This window comes from Ambystoma mexicanum, chromosome 14, assembly GCF_040938575.1.
Source record: "Ambystoma mexicanum isolate Mex_15411 chromosome 14, UKY_AmexF1_1, whole genome shotgun sequence".
NCBI classification, from domain to species: Eukaryota; Metazoa; Chordata; class Amphibia; order Caudata; family Ambystomatidae; genus Ambystoma; species Ambystoma mexicanum.
In genome coordinates this window covers 222,836,514-222,861,027 of record NC_090940.1, presented here as the reverse complement: position 1 = coordinate 222,861,027, position 24,514 = coordinate 222,836,514, and the positions used below count along the sequence as shown (strand labels likewise).

The following is a 24,514-nucleotide window of genomic DNA, read 5'->3' as shown; positions in this document are numbered from 1 at the left end:
CAGCTACCTGGAGCATGCTGCACACTTTTGCCAAGCATTATTGCTTGACTGAAGACACCAACAAGGAATCAGCGGTTGGACAGGCGGTCGTCTGCCACCTATTTGGTAGGAGCAGCCTTCTCCCACCTTCCCTAGTAAATGTGACCTAAGATGAGTTGCTATACACTAGGTATACTGAAGACTAACCTTCAGGGGTAAATAAATGTGGGCATGCTTAACTGCTTGGTATTCTATTCAAGCATATGAATCTATGAAAGATCCAATGCTGGAGAAGACTTTGTTACCTACCTGTAACTGTATTTCTCCAGCATTGGTATCTTTCATAGATTCACATGTGTCCACCCGCCTCCTGCCCCAAGGCCCGGCAGTCATCATACATGTAGTCTACTCACGGCTCAAAATCTGAAGATGGCTGCCTGTGGTGGAGCTTAAGCCCTGCCACCTCATTGGTTAGGGTCATAAAGGACCAAAGTGGGTTGGAGGTACTACACAAGTGAATGCATCATTGGGCATAATGTGCAATCCCCATTCAATTTTTCAATGGAAATAATGTATATATTTAACTATTAATCATTATTTTAAATCACTGAGGATTCCCGGTCTGACGACAGGGAATATTCAGGCATGTGAATTTATGAAAGATCCAAGCAAGCATGTGAATCTATGAAAGATACCAATGCTGGAGAAATACAGTTACAGGTAAGTAACTAAGACATTTTGTGGATAAAAGGACCTTTGTAGTTTTCTTATAGTGCACAAGAGGCAGCGAAAAGGGCATTCTTCAAAGCAAGTGCCAGCCACCTATCAGCAATAAGCCTAATCTGTAGGACAATGCTGGACAGCATGAGATGTGACCTATACAATAGGATTCGCTGCAGCAACCTATTCAGCGAGTCTTCTGGGGCAGTAACAATCTTCCAATAAGTGGTCAAGAAGTTCAGACAAAGTTTCACCATAATCGGCTCTATATTAAATTCGAGATTAGGCATTTCCGCAGTTTAATGGAGGGGTAGTCTTCTCAGTGTCACTAGCTCCCATTGTATTATATCTGGTGTATTTCTAAAGGCCCACATCTCAGCCCCATACAGAATAGCTGGTAGTTTCTTTGCCTGATAAAGCTTGACCAAGATACCCACCGAGTATCCCCCCTACCTTGTGGTCAAGAGTTCATGGCACCTGCAGTCAGGGAGGTCTTGATTTTTAATTGGTCTCAATGTATCATCCCCCCTCAATTTGGAGTCTAAGGTAATACCCAAGTATTTGTAATCAGAGACTACCTCGATGTCCTCCCCATCCAGGTTCCACCTGAACCTTTTTACCATCTTTTGCTGTGGACTAAAGAACATCATTTTGGACTTGGTAAAGTTTATCTAAAGAGTTTAGGGCCAAGTATGAGTTGAGAGCACACAAGGATTGCTGGAGCCCTCCTGGGGTTAGGTTGAGTAGAGCAAAGTTGTCCTCGTACGCCAACGACTGTAGAGGGGTGTCACCCAATTTGGGTGAATGGGATTTGAGTTGGCTACTGCCCCTCCCAGGTCAGACAGATGCAGGTTAAATTGCATGGTTTTGAGAATGCAACCTTGCTTTAAGCCCTTCGGTGTTCTTATCCAACTGGACATTCCACCAAATTGGTCAAGACAAACCTTTACTCCAGGGTGCTCCTATAAGTGAATAATCATGTTGAGCAGGCCTAGCGGGATGTTCCAGCTGCGCAGCTTCATCCACTACCTTCCCCTGTCTGCTGTGTTCATGTCAAGACTTGCTGCTTGCGTGGAGTATGTATACCTCCGTCCCTAAGCAACTAACAGCGATATACAATGATCTTTGCTGTTTGGAGATTAGGGCCACAGGTGGTAGAAACAGGAACCCAGGTCCTCCAAGTGGCTGCTGCAAGGGAATGCACAGGTTAAGTTAAACAACAGGGAAGTGTGCGTGATGAACCAATATGATATAAGGGAGAGAGAGGGCACCTACCAGGATATGCTCTGCAGGAGCGATATGGGCGGAGGAATGAGTGTAAATTGCCGGAGTATACCTGTTCCCTCAGCGAGCCCAAAACCAGAGGCAGGGTCAACTTGGACAGTTGACAGTAATTGGGGCTCACTGGAAGCACCTGTGGTGGCAAGATAAAGTCCAAACATGATTATTTGTTTTGTTCAATAATCGGAAAGAACCAAATCGAGTGGTTCAAGTTGGAGTTTGTGTGACAACAATGAATGGAGAATCCAAGAGCAATCCAGTCCATAGTCTGTAGCCAAACGAGGGATGCAGAGTTTGTGCAGCAAAAATGAAAGGAGAATCCAAAAGCAGTCCGTATTGCAGTCCGTGGTCAGTAGCCAGACGAGGGATGCAGAGTTTGTTCTTAAATGCCAGCGGGAAACACAAGGGTATCCAAGTACGAGGTCCGTGGTCGATTAGCTGAAGCAATCTGAGGTTTGAGGCAACAAGACGCCAAATGGCTTTAGTAAACAGCTGAGAAGCACAGTGTGACGGGAAAGCCGTAGCTTTACGCTATTTCCCATGGACACCCGGATCACGTGATCAAGAGCATCGCGTATCAGGATGTTTAGAGTCACCGTGAAGGCGTGTTGCCATGGTAACTGTGTCACGTGAGCGCTATATGGATTGTTTTTCTCCTCCACGATTGCAAATACCAGGAAGTACGCTGTATTGAATGTACATACAAGCGCCAAGGTAATAGCCATCTTCTGTAAACAGTTGTTCTTTTTTTAAGGCCGTGCTTTGGGTGAACAGTTTGTCTACTCCTGGAGGGAGGGGGTGTGTGACAGGTTGGTTCTCATAGTGTGAGAGGAGATATGCATGACAGTTGAAGGCTGCGCTGAAATCAATAAAGGCCACGTACACTGATGTTTTATGTATCATCCAAGTCTGCTGCACAGTGATAATTAGGGCAAGGCTGTTGATAGTTGTGGTGTAGCCTTTTCTAAAGCTTGTTTGTTTCAGAGGTATGATGTTCTTTACCTCTGCCCAGTCACTCAACTCCTGTAATAGTACTCTGGCAAACATCTTGGCTGGTGCATCCAACATCGCCAGTAACCGATCATTTCTTTGTTCAGCACAACAGCCTTTCTGAAAGATAGGAACAATAATAATGTCTCGCCACAAGGACAGAATGGTCTGATAACACTGATCCATTGAAATAACCAGTGAAGTGCTTCAGCTCAGACCTCAGTATCAGTCTTGATTAGCAGATTACAAAGGCCATCTGGGCCTGAAGCCCTCGAGGATATGGTGGCCTTAATCAACTTGACAATGACAATTGTAGCTTTCGTATAGGTCCAGGCAGGAGCAGTTGTGTCAACCATGGTGTCCTCGGATGCACTCACACCCAGTGAAGACTCGATGTACGAAGCCCAGGCCTGCTACAGAACCCCATTAAAATCTCTAACTAAGGATTTCTTTCCATTAACAATTTTCCAAAACCATGTGTTAGTTAGGGCCGTGTGCACCAAATCACGTCACTGAGAACATTCTAGTTGCCACTTATGCCACTTTAACCACTTATGGTATTTGGTCTTGATATCTTTGACATACAAAGCATGCTCGGCTGGATTTAACTCCGTCTTAGCCAAGCTACGAAGTTCTTTGTGAACTGCCCTTTTTTGTCCTTAATGTGTTTTTCATATGAGTGGCGATACAGCCTCTGGATGCCGGTGCATATCCAAGAGCTGCTTACTTTCCCAGCATAATACTTAGTTTTATGCCCTCCACACATTGCTCAGATTTAGCGTCGGCTTGACTGGCTACCTCAAACGTCAAGTTATTCTCAATTTTTACACTATCCAAGGATTAATCTTGGAGGGAGACCTGAGACACCAAGGAGGCGACCCCAATCTTGCTCTCACTCCAAGAAATTCGATTTGAAGTGGAATTAACACTGATTTCCGGATAGGACAAGCTCCATAGCATGACACTCAAGGTCAAGACTGGCAATAATGGGATGATGGTCACTCTCCAGGCATTGGAACACACACATAACGGCAGTCAGAGAGGGGGCATTTAGTGTAATGATGTAATCTATAATACTGTGGCTATTAGGACAACTTCTAGTGAACTGCAGAGGTGTATCTGAGGGGCGGGCACCATGAACCATGTTAAATTTTGCAGAGTAAAGCAGGCTAGCCCAACTGATACTCCTACGGCAGGCCTTGTCCAACCTTCCCTCAGAGGATTGCAAGGTAGGGGACTCCAGATCCCACTCCCTCCCGACAACATGCCTAGAGACCCTAGAATTAAGCTCCCCAAATATCAAGGTGCACACCGACCCATCAGGTAGTAGATGTAGTATTGCACCTCTTCAAGTACTGCAATGTGAGCTCCCATATTAAGGGGGGTCATATACGTAATGATCATTTCTTTCACTCCCTCCCTGTGGGGCTCACTTAGATGTGTGACTGCCTACCAATACGTTCAAAGATGCACATGCTATTTCTTCCACACACTTTTTTTTTTTACTCCCAGTATCAGACTGCTTTTGGGGCGGCCCCTAGGGCCCGGAGTTGCCAATTTGGAGATGGTATTCCATCCATCAATTACAAGAGGTTCCAAATACCAAGTCTCTTTTAAGGACAGAATACTGAAATTATCCATATGCTCCAGTAAGCCATCCTGCTCAAATAAATGCTGATTGCCCTTAGTGTTAAAAGAAGCCATCAGAAACGGGGGACTAGGAGCTGTAAGGGAGGCATGGTATCAAAGTAATATGGACACAAGTGATCACAGTTCAAGAGTGATTATTGAACTTTAGCAAGGGTGTGAAAAAACGCCTATCTAAACCTAAATCTAAGATGGGAGCCAGCTACGACCATCAAATAATAATAATGCAGTCCTAGTGGAGCCTCGTCAAATAAAAAGGGCCTGTACTAAAATAAAACTATTGCCAATCCTTACTGCTAAGTTAGAAATTGTGTGTGTAATGTTCCTGAAAAAGAAAGAAGTGTTCACAAATTGATAAGTCGGGATCTTCAGGCCACTGGCCTCCCTTCCCCGCGTTTTTAGCACGCTACAAGGCGGTTCACGCGAGCATTGCACACTCTTGGGCTTCTTCGGCTCGAGTACACAGTTCCTTTTACTAACATCTGGGCCTGCTGTGCCCAGGTCTCTTACATTCAAAGTCTCTTGATTCAGAGGGCCTAATGTACCAAAAATAACAAAAAAGGTTCCTTTCCAAATATTCAAGTTGGGCTCGTCACTCTTCACCTTGGATCCCCCTCAGCCGGGCTCAGATCCCCCTTCATACAATTACTCTCCATTAGCCGGGCTCAGACCAATTTCAGCTCATAGGCTATCGAAGACTTTCCATTGTGCACAGGATTTGGCTTGACCCGCTGCAGCACCACTTTGATTTCACAGTTCAATCATTCTCACACACTCTGTTGTATACCAAACAGAGACCTTCGAGTGAGCACCCAGGTGGCGCTGCACCACTCTGTATCTGGTACCTATTTCGGTTTCATAAAGTTCAATCACATACGAATCATCTTTCCTCATACAATGTTGCCACTTGCAACCTTGAGCGTAACACACCGGCTGTGCCGAATTCGCTAGCGCTGCTTTGTTGTCCGAGCCAAGGACAGTACCACGGCGGCAATCGCTTCTCCCCGCCTTGGCTATCAATGCGGGAGGGCCCCATGTACCTTCGACAAACACTGCAGTGTTTTCCAGCTGTAATTCCCGGTTTTATGTTTCTCTTCCTCGAGGCCTCTTGAAAGTCGCTGTTCTTCTCCGAAAAGATCAAGGGTAGTTCCCTCCTTGCAGCCCTTTCTGGTCTCGCCGCCTTTCTCATCCGTTTAAACTGCCACCTCCGAATTGCTGATTCCTCGTGCGTTTTGCCTTGCTCAAAGTGTGCTTTCGTGCTCCGCCTTTTATCCGTGTGGAGAAGTGTAGTGGAAGTCAGGTGTGTGTAATTATCAGTAATTGCCTGACTCTGCCTGACTCTTGTGTTGGGACATGTCAGGTATGCGACTCTGGTGCTAGTCCGTTGTTGCTCACGATGAACGGTCCGTGAGATAGTGTTTGTGTCGGGAAAGGGGAGGAGGGATTGAACTTCTAGATATCCTTCCTGGTAGGATGGAGAAATAGTGTTACAGGGAAGGGGATACCGTGCCTCACCTTTCAGTGTCCCACCTCCACTCCCCGAAGACCCCTCATTCAGGTGTTCTCCCGCACTGGTCCACCCCCAGGAACTGGTTCCAATAGCGATGGCTGTGTCCTGGCCACCTGGATGACAGATCCCTGGGGGACTAGCAGGTGAGACACCTTCAGGTTTCTCAAAGAGCACTGCTTCCTACGAAGTTCTACCATATTGGCAAGCCATTTCCAATAGCACTCCTCCCCCATGGCCCCGCTCCTAATCCCTCCAAGGTTAGCGTACCCACTACTACTTTTGGGTCATCGGTACATCTACCCCCCCTCCACCCAACTTCTGTTTGGGGAAGATTTGGGCCAGTGACCTCATCATCACTCTGGGTTGTGGAGCAACCGTCGCCCCCTGTGTCGGAGAAACTCACCCAGCAGTATATTGGGGGTATACAAGGATGTTAGCTGATGAGCTTATTAACCCCCTCTTCATTCACCTCCGTAACCAAATATTCATAGCCAGTCTTTAGGAAGGATGAACAGTATTCAATTACATAGTGGATAGTGTTTTCCGTGTGGAAGTGCACAATGGAGGTGACATGCTTTACATTTTGACAGATGTCTACGTTTTCTATGTCTTCGCTTCATACTGAAGCGCAAAGGTAAAATAGTGTGGAGCAACTCCAACATCCTAGATCGGTTCAGATAGAAACGTTCCCCATCACAGAATAGGCTGCTGATTCTAAGGACTCTAACCTTGCTTGAACATTCAGTGTTGACGGTTGCATGTGGAGCACTTCAGTCAGTAGCACAAGGATCCGTTTGAACCAATTCACTACTGACCCAGCGCTCCTCCGCCTCTATGGGAATAATAGCAGGAGTCACAACCCTTTGAGGTTGTACACAGGCTCCTCTGTAACAATATCTGTAACTTTTTTGTGTTTTCTCAGCACCCCATCCCTCTCCAAAGGCAATTTTTAATTTGGCAATCCAATAACTGTCTGCTATGAGCAGGTGTTTCCTTCTGGGATTGGGACACTCTTATTATTGTGGTGGCTGTGCGTTTGCTTCTGTTCTAACTCGATCACTTCTAAGGTGGAGGTTGTGACCTTTTTAGTATTGATTTTTGTCTGCGCAGTCAAAGGTAATAGGGGAATATCTTTAGGATCAGTGTTAAATGTCTTCCTTTTCTCCTTGAGCTTTATTTCGTCATACATTGACGGTTTGATGATTTTCCCATCCTTACGCTTGTACCAAGCGGCTGAATTATGTTCATTCCTCTCATGGTTAGTGAATAAAAATTCTTTGGTACTACTAGCGTGTTCGTGAAGAAGTTTTGATAATGAGAGAATATTATCCTGAATTCTTCCCGTGCTGTTCGCTTGCACATTACTAGTGTAAATGAGCTGATTTAGCGATACAGAGAGATTCTTGGGAGTAGAGTCCTAGAATTCGAGCTTTTTTACAAGGACGTCGCTTTTAGCAGAGAGTTGTACAAGTACATTTTCCAACTTTCCTCCAGTAGAACAATCTTTCATTGTGTTGTTAAGCTGTCTATTTGGAGACAAAGTCATGTTGTCTATGGACACTGTTTGGCCAAGTGAAAAGGGCACGTTCTTATTCTCAGGCCAGCCAAAGGAGTGGACGTCAACACGTGTTTCTACAATATTAGTAATGCCAGAATCCAGGCTCAGTCGACCACGCACTGCCTTATCTGCCACGGCATCCGTGTCAAGTGTGGCTGCCACAGGACTGGAAGAAGTCGGGTACATGATATACAGGGTGTTTCTGATAATGGCAATACTAAGGGATACCCCAGACTTGAAATTCAATTACCTGCCTCAAAAACATTTGCCACTGATACGATTTTGGAGCCCAAACAAGGTAGAGAAGCAGTAAGCTCTGCCGCCAATTCTGAACTAAAACTGTTCACTTTAGGTGGATTAGGGAGTGAGGAGTCTCGGGCCACAAAGTAGTTGGTAATTTTTAGAGTATTCTTGTTTGACCTACTAGCATCACCAAATCTAAATGTTTTTTGAGGACATGTCTTTGCTGACCGGCGTAAGCGATTCTTGCCTTCTGGTTCATTGATGTTTGTTACCTCCAAGCTCATAACTCCATCTTTCTCTGATCGCGTGGGGCTAACCAAAATGATTGAGTTTTCATCTTCTTCACAGGTGGATGCTAGGGGCGTGATCTGATCCTCCATGGCTACATGGCGAGCAACGGCAATATACTTAGCAGCTCGCTGCTGCAGTCGCACCAGAGGCATGTCGCTTTGGCGTTTTCTCAGCCGTAATCAGCCTTAGAGAAAACCTTGTGCCAGCCACAGAGGTCAAACGGGTTTAGCAGGGCTCAGGAAGTCATGGTGTAGGTTCAGTCTGGCTCTGTTCCCCACAATTGCAACTGAGGTTCAATTGTGTTCGTCTGTTAGGGTTGGTGTCAGAAACATTATGTGGGCTGGTTGTGAAAGTGAGAAATCTTAGTGAAAGTTCTTACAGCTAATCTAGTACAGTTTTTAGTCCTCTGGTCCATCTCTGGGAATGTGTTTGCCCGAACTGTTCCGAAAACATTGTTAAAGAATACAGGGCATAAGGAAAGCTACTTAAATACTAAAGAAGGGATAGTACTGCATTGTGTAACAAAGTCGCATTGGTGAGTTTAGGAGTGTAGTTGGAGGGATCCTGGGTGCTGAGTAAGAGCACCTGCACTTTGATGCCAACCCCGGTGGTGGTATATGAAGAATGCAGTCATATATGAAGACTGCTCCAGGCTTTCTGTACATTTCCCGACCCTATTCTGTAGTTGCAGAAAGTGTGAAGTGGGCTCTAGTTGGTGAACACTAGCTCTTGTTAATTAGTATTGATGTTCTTCTTAATGCAAGGTCACAGGTGGTAGAGGTGAAGCCCATACCTCTTGGTATGGCAAAAAGGAGGAAGTCCTGACTACCTTGCAACGGTATGCTTTGGAAACATTTATTTCCATGCTAATTGCAGTTGGTGCAGCATGGGTTTTATTTCTAAATGGACTAATAGTCCAAGTGGTGGTCAGCCGACATGTGTTTCGACCTTGTGGGTCTTTATCAAGGCTAGGTTAAAAGTTAGTGTGTTGCCCCCAGTTGGGGATCCCCTTAGGTGTTGGTAGGTGTCTGTGTCATCTAGTCTTGTTGTTCTGAACACTTCAGACAAGCATTCGCTGCCGGGACTGTTAACACACAGGCCCATCGGAACAACAAGACTAGATGTCACAGAGTACAGCCTCTAAGCATGGGACCGCATATCGAACCTGTGCTTGCCTGCACTGTGTTGTTTCGAAGACAAGTGCCTTGCCCCTCAACTTTCCTCCCATCTTGCTGGTTTTAAGATGTGCCCCAATGCACGCGCACACTTAGCAATACCTGGGGTGGGGGCTGGTATGCAGGGGCTGCACCAATCCCTTATCCCAACTCATGAACTTGCATTGATGTGCCTGCTTTGCCTACTAGGGTTTAAATCGCTTGTGGAGGCAGCATATGAAAGGGTGCTGATGGCAAGGAGTTTGAAGCAGAGTTGGCAGCATGAAGGTGGAGTAGTTGAGTGTGCATACAGGAGACAGGTGTAGAGAGAAGGGCGAGAAATGAGTTGGAGCAGGGTAAGCCCATGAGGATGAAGGAAGCAGGCAGGCAAGATGAAGGAGTGGTACGAGTTGAAGGGCAAGACCCGGGGAGCAAGGAAGGTGATTAAAGAAGTAATAGGTACTACTTGGAAAGACCGGGTGGTGGGTTAAGGAAACAAGGAAAGAATGAGGGCGGACCATCGGAACCAAAGTAAGGGGGAAGGTGGCAGAAGGTGGGGGTGAGGGATAGTAATGTCCAGAGCGCAAACCAGGAATTTGCCAAACCAAGAAGGCTAGATGCTGGAAAGAGTGCTAAAAGGTGAAAACAGTTGGGACCAAGTTGGGAAGACGCCAAGATACTATAGGGTTAGTGCATTTGAAAGCTTGTGGATTTGGGGCCAGAAACTAATATGGCAAAATCTAAAAACCCAAGAAGATTAGATAAAATACCTGAGATATGCTAGCTGGGAGCCATAATCCAGATCCTGCTGGATGGAATAGTCCACCCAGGATATTCATGAACACTTGACAGCACCAGAGAGATCAGAGAAGAATCTTGGTGCCACAGTTCCCTTGGTGGGGAGCAAGAATGAGGGCACCCTGAAAATGCACAGGGGTCCACAGGTAAGGAATGGATGGTTATCTGCAGCTAAGAAGAATCTGTGCTCATTGATCACATCTTTGGAAGGCTTACAGGATTCGAGAACCTGAGGGTCATTCTGTCTGCTCTACAGGAGTAATCCATCCTGATCACTGATATGAAACTTTGTGATACATGAGGCTGAAGCCTTTTCACAACGCTTAGGCTAGTTATTAAGAGCTTTGTTGGCAAGCGTTTAGTTCCCCTTGTATCGTCATCCAGATTTAAGGAGAATGTCAAATTTGGCACCATCCTTACTTCAACCCTAGCGTTTTAATTTCAATTTCAGTAAACTGATTTATGTCTTAAGTCCTTTGTTGATCCTGCAGTGTTGACAGATGGTACTAGGCTTTCACAAGCAAAACCTACCTTATGAACTTGTGGGCATTTTCATGTCTGACGAACCAAAAAAAAGTATTGCAGATATGTAACCCTATGAATACTGTACATAAGGAAAAAAACAAAGCACACCCTAATTAAGCAACTGATACCTCAGGCAATCATAGACCAACCATAGCGAGGGCCAAATGTTGTGACCCAAGTCTGCTTGCATGGATTGAGCTTGCAGACTTTTAAATCTTGTTTTAAGCAAATTGTCATGAGTAGATTTGGTGGATTTATATTTTGGAATATATATATATATATATATATATATATATACGTCATAAAAATTCATAAACCCCTCTTTATGGTTGATGTACCCTGATATATTCGTAATTTCAAAGTCAAGTAAAACCCGAGGCACTCTTCTAATAGTTGATTGCGTGATTTTCGTTTCTACTTCCCATTTACCATTTCATATTTGCTTCTCAGCAGTGGGCTTTTTTCCTTCCTTTTAATCAGTATTTGTTTGAGCTTGCACAAAGGTGTAAAATTATGTTGGGGCTGTACAGGTGGCCGTGCATGTAAGAACATTTTTGTGACACATATAGTTTAAGATGAGCAAATACACTTTGTCTTTGTGTGTTAAATAACGTTCCTCCTTGTTAACAATAATCTTCACATGTTTTGACAGACCAATTCTTTCTCTATGTCTCAGGTGGCGGATGTGTTTATTTTTTCAGTACAAACTGGTGGCTTTCTTCCACACTGTGTTAGTACCATAGAGGACTGCTTGGTTCGCCACCTTGGAATCTCTCCTTTTCAGGCTAACCACTTGAAATGTAGTCAACAGTCTAACCAAGTAAGTAATGTCACGGATCTCCCTATAATTCCATGAAACAATAAAAGATATTCTAGTAAGAGTAAATGTAATGTTTCATTCAGTGTTTGTACAATGGGAAGGCGGCATGAAGCAAGACAGACAACGGACTTAAAGGTCAAAATAAAATACTTTCTTTAAATCAAATGTCAGGATGGTAGAAGGCCTAACTTTACCTATGCTAAGGTGGAATTTTCCTAGCTGAATGAAACTAAGGAAAGTCTGAGTCAAAGAGTTCAACTTAAGTCATTGGGCCTCACTACGAGCATGGCGGTAGCAGTGCCTGTATGGCAAGCACGGCTACCGCCATGCTCGCTACCGGCACCGCCTCCCGCGATTGGCCAATAACCGGCCCATTACGAGATGAATGGGCCAGTAATTGCCCATTCGCGGGTGGCGGTATTGCCGGGCTCCCGATGGGGGTGGGGAGCATGGCTGCACCGGCACTGTTGATAACGGTGCCGGCGCAATTACGAGTTCTGCTTGCGGGTGCCGCACAGTCCGCCAGGTAAGACCTGGCGGGCTGTCAGGAACCCACAAGCAGAACTCGTAATGCGGCGGGACGGTATGAACGGTGCCGGTGCCTTACCGGCACCATTCATACCATCACCGCCACCCTTATGATGAGGCCCATTATGTGTCTAAAACCTATTCTTGCCCTCACAACTAAAGCTAGACAATGTGTAGGGATGTCAATAACAAAAGAAATAGTGTTTAACTCAATGTTTTGAGCTTCCTTCAGCTTCCCTTCCCCAAGTGTAAGAAAGTTCCACAAAAGTCTCAAAAATACCTTGCTCAAGTTCAATGCAGTATAGTTCAAAACAATCCTTGGGGTTCCCTTCCCAGGTTCCAAGCAACAAAGTTCAAAAACAAAGGGTCTAGAGGCTCCGTTCTCAAGACCACACATGTAGTTCCTCAAGTCTCAGGGTTCCTTTCCCCAAGACTTTAATTTCACCACCCTAATGGCTTAGGTTTTCAGCATTAGGACTCACTGGTCTAGGCGAAGTTGCCAGACTACACGTTGCACCCATCACAGGTCATGCAACCAGGATCCCTGGGCACTTCAGCCCTCACAGGTACTTTTGTGCTTACTCCTGTGCACCAGGTCACCTTCACTTAGTTCCTCTTTATCTGTCTTTTGGCGTTATGTGCTGATTTACACTCCCCTGGCTTCTATGTAAGCCTTGTGGCTCTGCCATCACATGTCACACACCTCTTGCCAGTCTTTGGCCTTGCCACACTGTATTCATTCTTAAAAGTTCACTTTGTTTTTCATTATCCACCTTGGTATGGTGCTCTGTCACACTTGCGCCCTTTTCTGTAATTCGTTTTCACATGGGCACTTGGGTGATCCTCTATTACTTGCTTTGCCCATAAAGTTGTATTCCATTCAGTATTTAATATGCTTAACTTCAAGGTTTCAGTCAATTTGTGGTGCAATATGCATTCATGTTTAATTTGAAACTCCCATTCAATTCCATATTCAATATGCATTTGTATTGCTTACTTTTAAGTTTCGATTCAGTACGTTATTCAATATGCATTGGTTTTACTTGAATTTTGTGGACTGTTGCTTATTTGAGGTTTCGCTAGGAGGGCCCTGGTATTCGAGTGCCCTCTCTGACTCTCACCGGCTTCCTGCATCTCCTCTCGGCAGCTCTGCTGCTTCATCTCCACTTCTGCAACCGGGAAGTCCACCTTTGCGACCCCCGCTCGCTTGCTATGAGTTTCCGTCTACACGCCAGCACCTGAAATGCTTTTTCATGGACACGGCCGGCATTCTTTCTTTGTTGGGCTTTCCCGCAGCTGCTGCTGCCTACCCTCTGTTATGGAGGCTCCCAAACCTGCAGCAAGTACACAACCCACTTGGTTCGGTTTTCGCAAGTCCTCTGGGATATCTGCCAGCGCCCTGGGTCCTTCTCCGGTCCCACCATGGCTGCCTTCTTCTTACAAGGGTTCCCTGCTGTTCTCTCCCATACAGGCTTCCCTGTTGCTCCATGCTGTGCTCCACTGGTCCCTCTGTATACACCTGCAGTCCCTTTACATGTTGCATGTGTGGATGTCTAATGAGACTTGCCTGTTTCTTCCTCATCCCAGTACTGGAGTGGTGAAATAGTGTAGCGTTCACTACTTTTAGTTGCCTCTTCCTCGTCCCAGTACTGTCAAGTGTCACATGTGGGGGCATGAGAGGAACAGCTTTATGGTAACCCATAATGGTTGGGGGAGTGTTAGGTTGGTCCTCAACAGAAAAAGGAGATACCATGTCTCGCCTGTGTGTACCCTATTCCTCTTCATCCTTTTCCTGGTACTTTTAGAGGGATATTAGAGGCATATTATCCCGGGGCACGTCCCAAGTCAGCACCCCATAACACCCCATAATTACTTCATGGATATAGGATTCTCCCTGAAAGGGAAATGTGGAATACTGCGTCTCACCTGAGAACATCTCATCCTCAATCTCCAGGACCCTCCACCCAGGTGATCCTTCCTAGTTTCTCCACCACCAGGGTCACTAGCAAATTGGGAGACTCGCAAGTGTAGATATGAAGCTCCTCTGTCATCCGGCTCACCATCCTTCCAAGCTGTCATTAGATGGGAATAGAAATGACTTCAAAGGAATTGGGTGTCTTTAAAATAAAGAAAAACTAGCACTATGCGTAAAAAGTCCATATTTGCACAATACCATATATATTTCGAGTGTGTCACCCATCCACAACAAAGTTTGTCCCTGAATTGCTGCCTGTATCTCTTAGCTTCTGGGTATGTATTTTGGCTGTGGCGACAACATTAACCTGCACATCACTTTAGATCGTAATTTTAAATGTACTCTCTTGTTTGTTTGATTGCTACAGACAACATTATACTGCAGTGTTTAACTTGCTAAGGATAGTTATTGGCATTTAATCTGCGCTAAGTTAGAGCTGACTACATTGGAATTCTTTTCTCGTGTGCACCTTTTGTGCCTGTGCCATATAGCAGAGTGGGGAGCACAAAAATGTAGTGTAACTGAAGTTTATTTTACAACCCACCATGAAAATCAGAATGAAATCAAGGGAAAACCATAACACACAAGTAAAGTCTCTATAGGTTGGCCATGATAGTCTCACCTCCCAACGCTGCTGTGGTTTACAAGGATTCCTGAACCCTTCTTCTCAGTCTCAGTCTTGGGTTTTTGGGTTTCCTGTACCATTGTTCTTCTCAATGGTCCATTGCAGGTTTCAAGAGGTTTGTGCACCCCTAGTCAGCTCAACTCTGCATTGAATGTCCTTGACGTGCCTCTGTATCTTTGATGAGTTTTTGGTACAATAGCAGTTTAACTGGAGGGTCTACCAGATGTCAAGATTCTTCTCTTGTGCTTACCTCTCCATGGTATCTGGCTAGAGCCTGTTTCCCTTCCACACCTGGGATCCTGACGACTTCCACTCTTGAGTTTGCTGTAGTCTTCCACTGGCTGTCCTACTGGTTGACAACCCATAAGCTAGTTGCGCCTCCTGCCTATATCTGCCTTTGGCCAGCTTGACCTGCTCATTCCTTCCTCCTATGCCTGATGTCTTCTATCCTCCTGATGTTTCCCAACCTCCTCTTTGCTATTTCCAACCTCCGCCTCACAAACTTTAACCTCCACCTGATGATTCCCGACCGATTCCCTATCACCAACCCCTCCTTATTTCCTCCATCCACCTCCTTCTCCCCCTCTTGTCTCCAACCTTCTCTCCGAACTCCTCCCATGAACCCTGTAACACTCTCCAACTCACTCTAAATGTCTGTCACCGCTTCCTTCTCCAAGCTCCCACACTGTGTCAGTGGGCTTTTATTGTAGTCGTGTGCTTTTTCCCTTTGGTGTGGACTATTTGTGTCTGGCCCTGTGTCCTGGAATTGGTGAGGCTGGCGAATGGCGACCCCTAATGGGCTCATGGGAGCTTGCTGTGGGGTTTAGTGGCTGGGTGAAGCCTTTATTTGGCCTATCCACCATCCAAATCTAATCCTAGCCCCTACCCCTGTTTGTACAGAGCACTGCCTGGGATGGACAGAGCTAGCACATCTACTTCCTCAGAGTGTGAAACCTATGCTAGTAAATAATTTAAAAGGATCCTTAATCTGTCTGGGCCTGAAGGAAATACTGGTCTTCAGCAAAATTGCAAATTTGTTATCCCACGCGAGCCAAAATTCTACGGGTAAACAGTAGATTGGTAATATTGTATTTGCGAGTGGAAATTATGTGTGCATATGGTGAACTGCCAACATTGTAACACTCATGGGAACGCTCGTCTCTGAGAACTTCTCTCTGCCTTTTAAGTGTGGTTTCCTTTACCATTCAGTACTTGGCAATAATGAAGAAGGTATGTTAGATTAGTTTCTTTTTTTGTATCGAGGAATGTTAATCGGCTATAAAATGTGTTTTCTCTCAGGGACTTTGGGTCTGGCTAGAGGGACCTTCCAGCGTCTGTTTAAAAGAGGGGAATGGTCCATATAGATTCCTCCTGGGACCCAGGGACATCATTTGGGTGTCACCAGAGGGCACAGCTGCGACCCTTGAGGTCTCCTATGTTCTTTTTTTGTTTTGTTTATGTAAGCCTCTGGACTGTGCCCAGTGCCTGGAGTGGCTGACTTTCTTGTTCAGGCCTCTTAACAAAAACAGGGGATTCCACAAATGTAACACTTTGAGCAGTGACTCTAGATAAGAAAAAATAGGAATAACAAATAATTTGTCTTTCTGGAATTCTATACAATAATTGCTAGACTCATTAAATGTTCATTTTCGGCACACTTCAGGGGAAGAGTCACTGATTTAGTCTGTTCTTAAACGCCTCAACTCAGTCTTTCATCCTTCTGAGTACCAACACAGTTTGGATGATATTGTATGCATGTTTGTTCTATATAAAGCGCTTAAGTGCAAGTGCTATATAATAACACATCACATTTGGCATTGGACGCCTGTTTGCCGTCACAGTAATTTAGTAATATGGGCCTACACACACTGATAATTAACGATCCATATGGTGATCCATTCTTTTATGAAATGTATATCACATTATAGTGAGATTGTAACCAATTTTTCGTAGTTTACCTAGGAACAATGCTATGTGCAGCAACTTTCTGTTTTGTCAAGGGGTGAAAGGTCGTGTTCCATCACTTCCCATGATGTCGCTTCGGGATGGGGTCAAATGAAATCACTTCCTGTGATGTCAATAGAGGTCACATGTCGTGTGATGTCACTTCCGCTACCCCTTGCATTTTGGTGAAATGACGTCCCTGCTGGGACCAGACCCTCTCTTGTGTCAGGGGAAAAGGGTAACCTGTGGCTCCTCCCCAAATTGGCAGAGGGCCCATCATCCTCTAGCTTGAGGAGGCACCAAGTACCTTTGACTCGCCCCCACCCCCACTTCTCCTCATCCCTAGAATCAGGGAAGGGACTTTGTCACATTAGGAATAGCACCAAAGTCATTGAGAAATTGCCTCATGTTTATGCATAGCAGACATTCAATAACAAGGGCAAAAGTTCACTTGTACAAGAGATTCATTCATTCAGATCTCAGTAAGGGGGACTCCATACCAGACATGGTATTCTAGTCTGCAAAGCCTTGAGGTAAAACAGGAAACAAAGCCACTACCCTCCCCGGCCAGGCTCCCTACCCAAGATGAACCTTTTGGGACCACTCTGTGGGCTAATAGTTTCTGGGGTTCCTTACGTCCCCCATTTAGAATGACCAATTGCCTCTTTTAAGGGTCAGACAACATACACCTAGATCCACTATAACATCCTCTTTATAACCAATTGGACAAATGGAGGGGCCCCTTTAGTGGAACTGAGGATTAGCCATCCCATGTAACCGGCAGTTACTGCACCCTTGTGTGTGTGTGTGTGTGTGTGTGTAAACCGCTACCAAATCCACAAACAGGGGCACATAAATTAGGTCAAGGACCTACTCAGCAACACCTGGACCAATAATCTAAAGTAGGAGTTGGGAATTCCAAGGTGGCAGACACAGTACTTAAGGCTGCGGTCTGCTGACCCGCTGACCCTTTAGAACCACCTAGGCCCAGAGCACTACACCTCCCAAGTTCCACATAGCAAGTTTGCAGACTTGAGTCCCCTTTTCCCAAGGAGAGAGACTTCCAGTCTGTCAGGAGTTTGGAAGATGAACGACTGTGATTGGAGCTGGGGAAGAAGGAAGGAGTGTGAATAGAGTTTAGTGGCATGTGGAATAAGTACAGGGGCTGGGGGATCAGGGTAAGGAGGAGTACGGGCAAGGAACTAGAGGTGGAGAAGTTATTGCAGAAGGGGGATTTGTTGAAGGAGGTTGAAAAGATTAATAAGAAGGTGGACTGTAAGGAGGGAGTTGCAGGATCCAAGGAGCAGATGGAAGAGGTTAAGAAGGAGGTTGTGGATTTTAAGGGGAATTAGAAGAGATTAAATAGGAGGTTGTGAAGTTTAATAAGAAGATTGCAGAGTTGAAGGAGGAGGTGGAAGATTTTAAAGTGGAATATCTTCGAGTAAAATCTGCTGCGCTAAAGAGAATGCCTGGAAGATGTTGGAGGTAGCAAGTAAGGTGAGGGGGGCAGAAAGGGTGTGAAAAGCAAAGGGTGGAGCTCAAAGAAGAAGATAAATGGAGTGGACAGAGGTGGGCCTTGCTCAGATGAGTGAAATGGGAGTGCAAGACAGGGAAAGGTGGGGTCCAGAGAGACAAAGAGTGGGTTAGCGGAAGAAGTAGGCCCTGGAGTGGTAAAGGTGATATCTGGAAGAGCTACAAAGCCCAGAGGGCGAGAGAAGAACATCAAATGAGGGCGGAGGAAAGGGATAGGGGTGAGAGTCCAGAACCATGGGTGCATCTGCATACTGGAGTATCACATTTTGAAATTTGAGGAATTTTGTGACACCAAGCATGCTTAACTTGGTTCACCTGAGAGGAATACAAGGAAGATGCCTTTTGTCTTGGCCCACACCCTGATGGCCCCACCAATTCTGTCTTTTAGTTACTCATTTACTATTTGTTTTACACACTCGTCTTGAACAATTTTTCACATAATGTTATTAATACAACCTTAAACATATACTTTGTTAGGGACGCTATTCTGGTGCCACTGGCGTTTATGCTCCTGCCTCCTAATGCTTTTGTTCCAAGCTCACCTCTTCTCCTGTCTTCTGGTGTTTTCTCATCTACTTCCTCTGATGTTTCCCTGCTCCCTTATCAGTTTTTACCTTTTTCTGCTCATTGACCCCCTCCTCTCAGTCCATCCTTCCCTCCTTGTCTATGTTCTTCTCCCTGCTTCTTATCTCATACTTATGGTCTGCCTCCAAATTCTCACAATCTCCCATCTCTCTGTCTTTCATAGCCCTCATGGGTTGGGCTTGATATCTTCTTTGGGGAATTGGGCCTATCTTTGTGGGAAAAGGAATCAGGGCTTCTGATTGTTTTGGGCCCGATTGAACTACTAACTATTCCTGAGTGTTTTTGTCTGGAGGGAGCCCCGGCACTGCATACGGAGGGCAAAAAACGTCAGTCTATATATCTTGGAGTTAGGCGGTCAGATCATGTTGCCTGCGTGACTCCATCATAGACCTGCTGGAGACCGTCAAGGTGCGGTTGCACTGTCTGAGTGTTTGGCAGTCCTGCTGCACATCTGGTCAAGCAGGTAAGCTTTCTGCTTTTCTTCCACTAGCCACAGTCCCACTGATGTCAAGCAAGAGCATTAATTTTCTCTCATGTGGGAGCCCACAAACAGTGTCTAGCAAGCAAAGAAGTTCTCATTAACCAGGTAAATTCTGTATCTTTTTACACCTTACTGTATTTTATGGTCTGGAGCCAGATGAAGGGGCGCAGGATGCCTTGAGGATCCTCCATATACTTACTCCAGCTAGACCTCAAAGAGCAGTTGGCCTTCCTATGCCCCCAGTGTCTCCTGACTTAATAATTTCTGTTGCCAGAAAAAAGGCATCCTGTGTCACTGTCTTCATGAACATCGACTGCATCTCTTCCCCAAAGAGAGTTGGCGGGTGGATTCCATTGGAACAGTGTTTGCCACTAAATCAACTTCCATCAGAGCAGCATGTTATTTAGCTCTTTCAGGTTGATATGCCGTCCCTTATGGCAATCATTGAAGAGAATGGTTACCAGAGGATAAAAACAGGGCAAACTGATGAAGAGGAGTAGATCCTCCCCCTCTCTCTGGTGATAGACAGGTGAAAATGTCATTCAGAGCCTGTGCCACAGCCTCCTGTCTAACATTGTAAAAGTCAGAAGCATTATCCATTGAGGCAGCCAGGCTGCCCTTGTTATAGGGAGGTACATTAGAAAATAGGTGACACTGCACACATTTCTTTAGAACAACATAAAAACATAAAGAAATGCTTACATTGCGCACAACATACATAGCACAGACTATAGATTTCTGATATAGACTATAGATCAGCAAAAGACAGCAATTTTTCCAAAATGAAGGCCACATCATGTATTACAAATAAACTGCAGCCCTTAAATCACCTGGAAATGTAAAAGTGTTGAAGACATTAAAAATATAGTGCCGTGTCTGGAGCAATGCGTCATCTCATAACTACTTTTTTCTAGTTTTAAAGTTGCAACATATGTCTTGTGATTTAGTAAATGTTGAAAAACAACCAGTCATGCTAATTAGCATAATATGAGGTCATTGAATTATTGTGCAATGTTTTATATTCTATAAAAGTGTGTTCAAAATGGGCAGAGTCGGAGTCTTCCCGTGTTACTTTCTCATCTGTGGCACGAGGAATACTCGCAGCCGGCTAAGAAAATGAAAGCTTTTGTTGTCTGAAATTTTGCAGACAACAAAAACTAAAGGGAAAGATTGCATATAGTGGGGGCAACAGGATTTGGGTTAAGAGAAAGAAAGATACCTCAGTTTTCAGGTTCCAGGGGGATCAAAGAATACGCATTCAGTTATATGATAATGATTCCTGAGGCAAAGTGCCAGTTAACAAGAATGCGTATTACACTCCAAAATGGAGTAAAGTCTGCCGAAGAAATAGCAGAACATGGTCCTAAGAATTATTGTGAACACTTTTATTTTGGGGTTTATAAGTATTTTGTCATGTGTCAGCGACGGCTGATTTATGTGTATTAATGTGTGTGTTTTGTGATGCATCATTATGTGTTGAAACTAAAGAAAGCAATCTTTTCTTTTTTGTCTCGAGATTTAATTTTTTATTTTTAAAACAAGTGAATGCAGTTTTGCTCATGACTCGCCTACAAAATATGGCCACACTTTGGACCATGATGTATTTTGAAAGCAGGTATTTTTAATACAAGTGAAGCAGGGGCTCAGTGGCACTCATTGAAAAAGTATTTTAGAGCCAGCACTCATTAAATTGACTTTAATTTTTAAGGTTTTTTTATGATATATCAGTAATAATGGTGTTTTTATTAGTAGAGGATGATGTTTTAGTTCCAAAAGATTAGATTTTTTGTTGTGTTATGTTGAGATAGTGCCCTTGGGACATCTTTGATATGTATGGGATTGTGTGGTATATGGACCTCTGTTTTCTGATTTGGTGGGGTATCTATTTTTGAATATTTTTGTTTTGGCCAACATTGATGTAGTATTTACCCTATTTTGAGCCATGTGTTCACACTACAATGTGTCCACATTCATTACCCATATATGGACCAGATTGGCCCTATTAGATTATTTTAAAAAAATTACACGGGCCACTTCCCATTTTAAGGTTTTATTAACTATTTAGGATTTTCTGGTGCTATGCCAGATACTTTTTTTCCAGGACCTAATCATAGACATTATATTATCACACATCAAAGCTCCCCCACCCCCAACAAAAAAATGTTTAATCCCGTTTAAACAAATCTTTTTTAGTAATAGATGGGGCATTTTTAAAAGGCATATACTATACATGTGTACGGGGTAGTGAGGAAGAAAGGCATGTAGACCAATGGAAATAAACCATTTTTAAAGTTTAGGCACATTGTTGAAAAGTAATTTGAAAAGGGCAAGGTGCCTTGCTCAATGGTTTTCCAACATAAAATGAATGAGCATAGGGAGGTGTCCCACACCCTTGTGTTAAGTAGCATACAAATAACTGCAACAACTGGAAGGGCCCTTAGATGTGTCAGTACATTATCAAAAATGAGAGCAGATGCACATGTTTTTTTTCCATATAATTTGTAACAAAAGTAAGGCAAGGAAGTACATCAGAAGAGGGGAATGAGAAAGTGATTGAGGAAGAGGAAAGGGAGGGAAACGGTAGTGAGAAAAAAACAGACATGGGAGAGCAAGAGTGAGACGGAGATGCAATTAAGGCACATGGGAGTGCTCCAAATAACCAGAAAGTGAGTACACTTGGCAGAAAAGTAACTAAGGATAGAAAGAGGGGGGCAGCGTATCCCTCACTGCTTAGCACAGAATCATTGAAATAATATGCCCAAGATCAGACATGGAGCCAGGCATGCGCCAAGAGTAAAAGTACAATTATATATGTAAATTACACAATAGAGAAGCTTAATGCAATAGTAAGTGAGATCAGGCACGGCAAGCTCTTGCATGAGTACATCAGGAATGAAAAAAATTATAAGGACCATTTGCCGTAGGGCTATGAAATGCGCATACACTGCCACACACACTTATATTCAGATTAGGGGAAGTTATTGTAATGGGAGGGAGCACTCTCACCAGCACAAGACTAAAGTTACATACGCTATTTATTTTTTATTTATTTATATAGTGCACCAAACCCGGAGGTATCTAGGCGCTTATGGTTAGGAAATTGATTACAGTGATATGGCATTTATAACCTGCCTATACACAAGTGCTTAAGGTTACAGGACAGGAAGCGCAGGAGGTAAATAAATCATAGATAGCACTGCAGAGGTAGTTACTTCACAGTCAAAAGTGCAAGAGTTCAAGCGGACACATTCATGGAGTCTAACCCCTTGTTGCAGGGCGGCTACAAAACAAAGATGCTGAAAGTCAAATTCAGTGGGCAAATTAATGGAGCCTAACCCCGTGTTGCAGGGCAGCTACAACACAAAGATGCAGAAAGTCAAATTCAGTGGCCACATTAATGAAGTCTGACCCCATTTTGCAGGGCGGCTACAACACAAATATGCAGAAAGTCAAATTCAGTGGGCACATTAAGGCACATGCATACAACAGGGCAGCATCTCACCTAGGAGCGTCCTGGTAGCGGACAGGGGCCTTAGATGTGGGCCTTTGCGAGGGGGCTGGCTAAAGCCTGCATGCCTTTGCAAGGGGGCTGGCTAAAGCCTGCTGGTCCCCTGATTGGCCACACGTGCTGGGATGTACCCAATAAGGGTGATGGAAGGAAAATGAGAAGGGCCTTGGAGAGGGCCTTCTTCTGCATCGGAAAGGCGGCGGCCATCTTTAGAATGCTGTGGGCTCAGAAACAGATAGGGTATCCCTTACAGCCACAGTGCACACTGCACATGGAGAACGTTAGAAGTAGTAAAAGGTGCACAGCCCGCTAATGATGCTGATGGATAAAAGTGCTTCCAATGAAATAAAAAAACGTTGCATTTCTCTTTTTCATGTTTCCTTTTTTTTCTTTTGGGAGTCACAATTTGCACAAAACACACATGAATGGGGATCGTTGGGGCAGCGCACATACCAGGTGGTTAGTGGCATGAAGGCAGCAAGATCTCAGCTGCTCTGTGCAACTCCCAGGTCAGCAGGCTGTCTCCTCATCTCTCTGTAGTGTATATATAGGATAGGGTAACATGATCTTTTTTTTGCCAATATTACATTTCCTGCAACATATTAACAGACATATCGGGGAGAGATTTCAGTAAGTGACCAGGGGATAGATAACAGGCAGTATCTTAGGGATTCATTATGTAAGTACACAAGAATTCGCAATAGCACTTTAAGACGAGGAGGGAGCACCCAAACCCCTTAGCATGGCTTTCAAGAATAAGATTACTGTAAGGAACTCATGGTGCCAACAGTAAAGACGGACACAAGTGATCATAGTTTAAGGGTGTTCATTAAACTGCAAAGATAGGTTGGAAAAATGCCTAATCTAAACCTAAATCTAAGATGGGCACAAGTTTCGACCATCAAATAATAATAAGACAGTACTAGTGGCGTTGTGTCAATTAAAGGGCCTATACTAAGAAAAACCTATTGCCAATCCTTACGTTAAATACAAAAAAGAAGTGTGGGATAATGTTCTTAAGAAAGAAGGAAGTGTTCACAAATGATAAGTCAGGATGCGGTACTTGAGGTCTCCCTTCCCCACGTTTTCAGCACGGGGCAAGGGTGGACTTTGGAGCACACGCTTGAGCTTTCCCAGCACGAGCTAACAGTTCCGCTTTTAGCAATCAGGGCTTTCGGTGGCTAAGTCTCTTTTCTACCAAAAAGTGTCTTGCCGCTGTGGGCCTGATGTATTCAGTTCATAAACAGAGTTCCTTTTCACATATACATTGGGTGATGTTTTTCACCCCTGGATCCCCCCTCTTCCGGGCGCAGATCGCTAGAAAATTCCTTAATGATATTAGGACCTATGATAGTTATGTTCTCCTGCTTTTGAGGGCATGTCAGGTACAAAGTATCGAAAATAAAAGTTCATCAAAAAGTTCTTCCTTTTATTTGAGTGATAGTTCTTCACCCTGGGGTTCCCCCCTCTTCCGGACTCAGACCCCTCTCGACTATCAGCATCTTTGTCGAGTTCACTCTGGCATTGCATGCGTTCAAAGGCTTTTCCTCTTGTATTTTACTTGCTTGAATTCATGAGTCGGTGGGTGTTGGCTTCTCACCCTCGGATCCCCCTCTTTCGGGCTCAGATCTTTCTCGCCTGTTCTCTTCCTTCGATCGGGTTCATCATGGCTTTTAATGCAATTTTCTTTGTGACAATGTCTTTTTAACCAGTTCACTGTGGTCATCTCTCGGCCCGGTTCACTCTTGTCAACACATTGTATTTTGGGACTTTAGACTTCACCTTCTCTTTATCGACATCCCTCATTCGGGTTCACTCT

At 44.5% G+C, this 24,514-nt stretch overlaps 1 protein-coding gene across 3 annotated transcripts in view; it reads left to right on the top strand.

The window, feature by feature from the left end:
• The window catches only part of EXD1 (exonuclease 3'-5' domain containing 1), a 1,277,614-nt gene that overhangs the window by 981,075 nt on the left and 272,025 nt on the right, over positions 1-24,514 (top strand). For all 3 annotated transcript variants that reach the window (XM_069638368.1, XM_069638367.1, XM_069638369.1), the window contains exon 10: positions 11,373-11,516. In XM_069638368.1, coding sequence (XP_069494469.1) covers positions 11,373-11,516 — 144 coding nt within the window. The remainder of the gene's footprint in view (positions 1-11,372; positions 11,517-24,514) is intronic.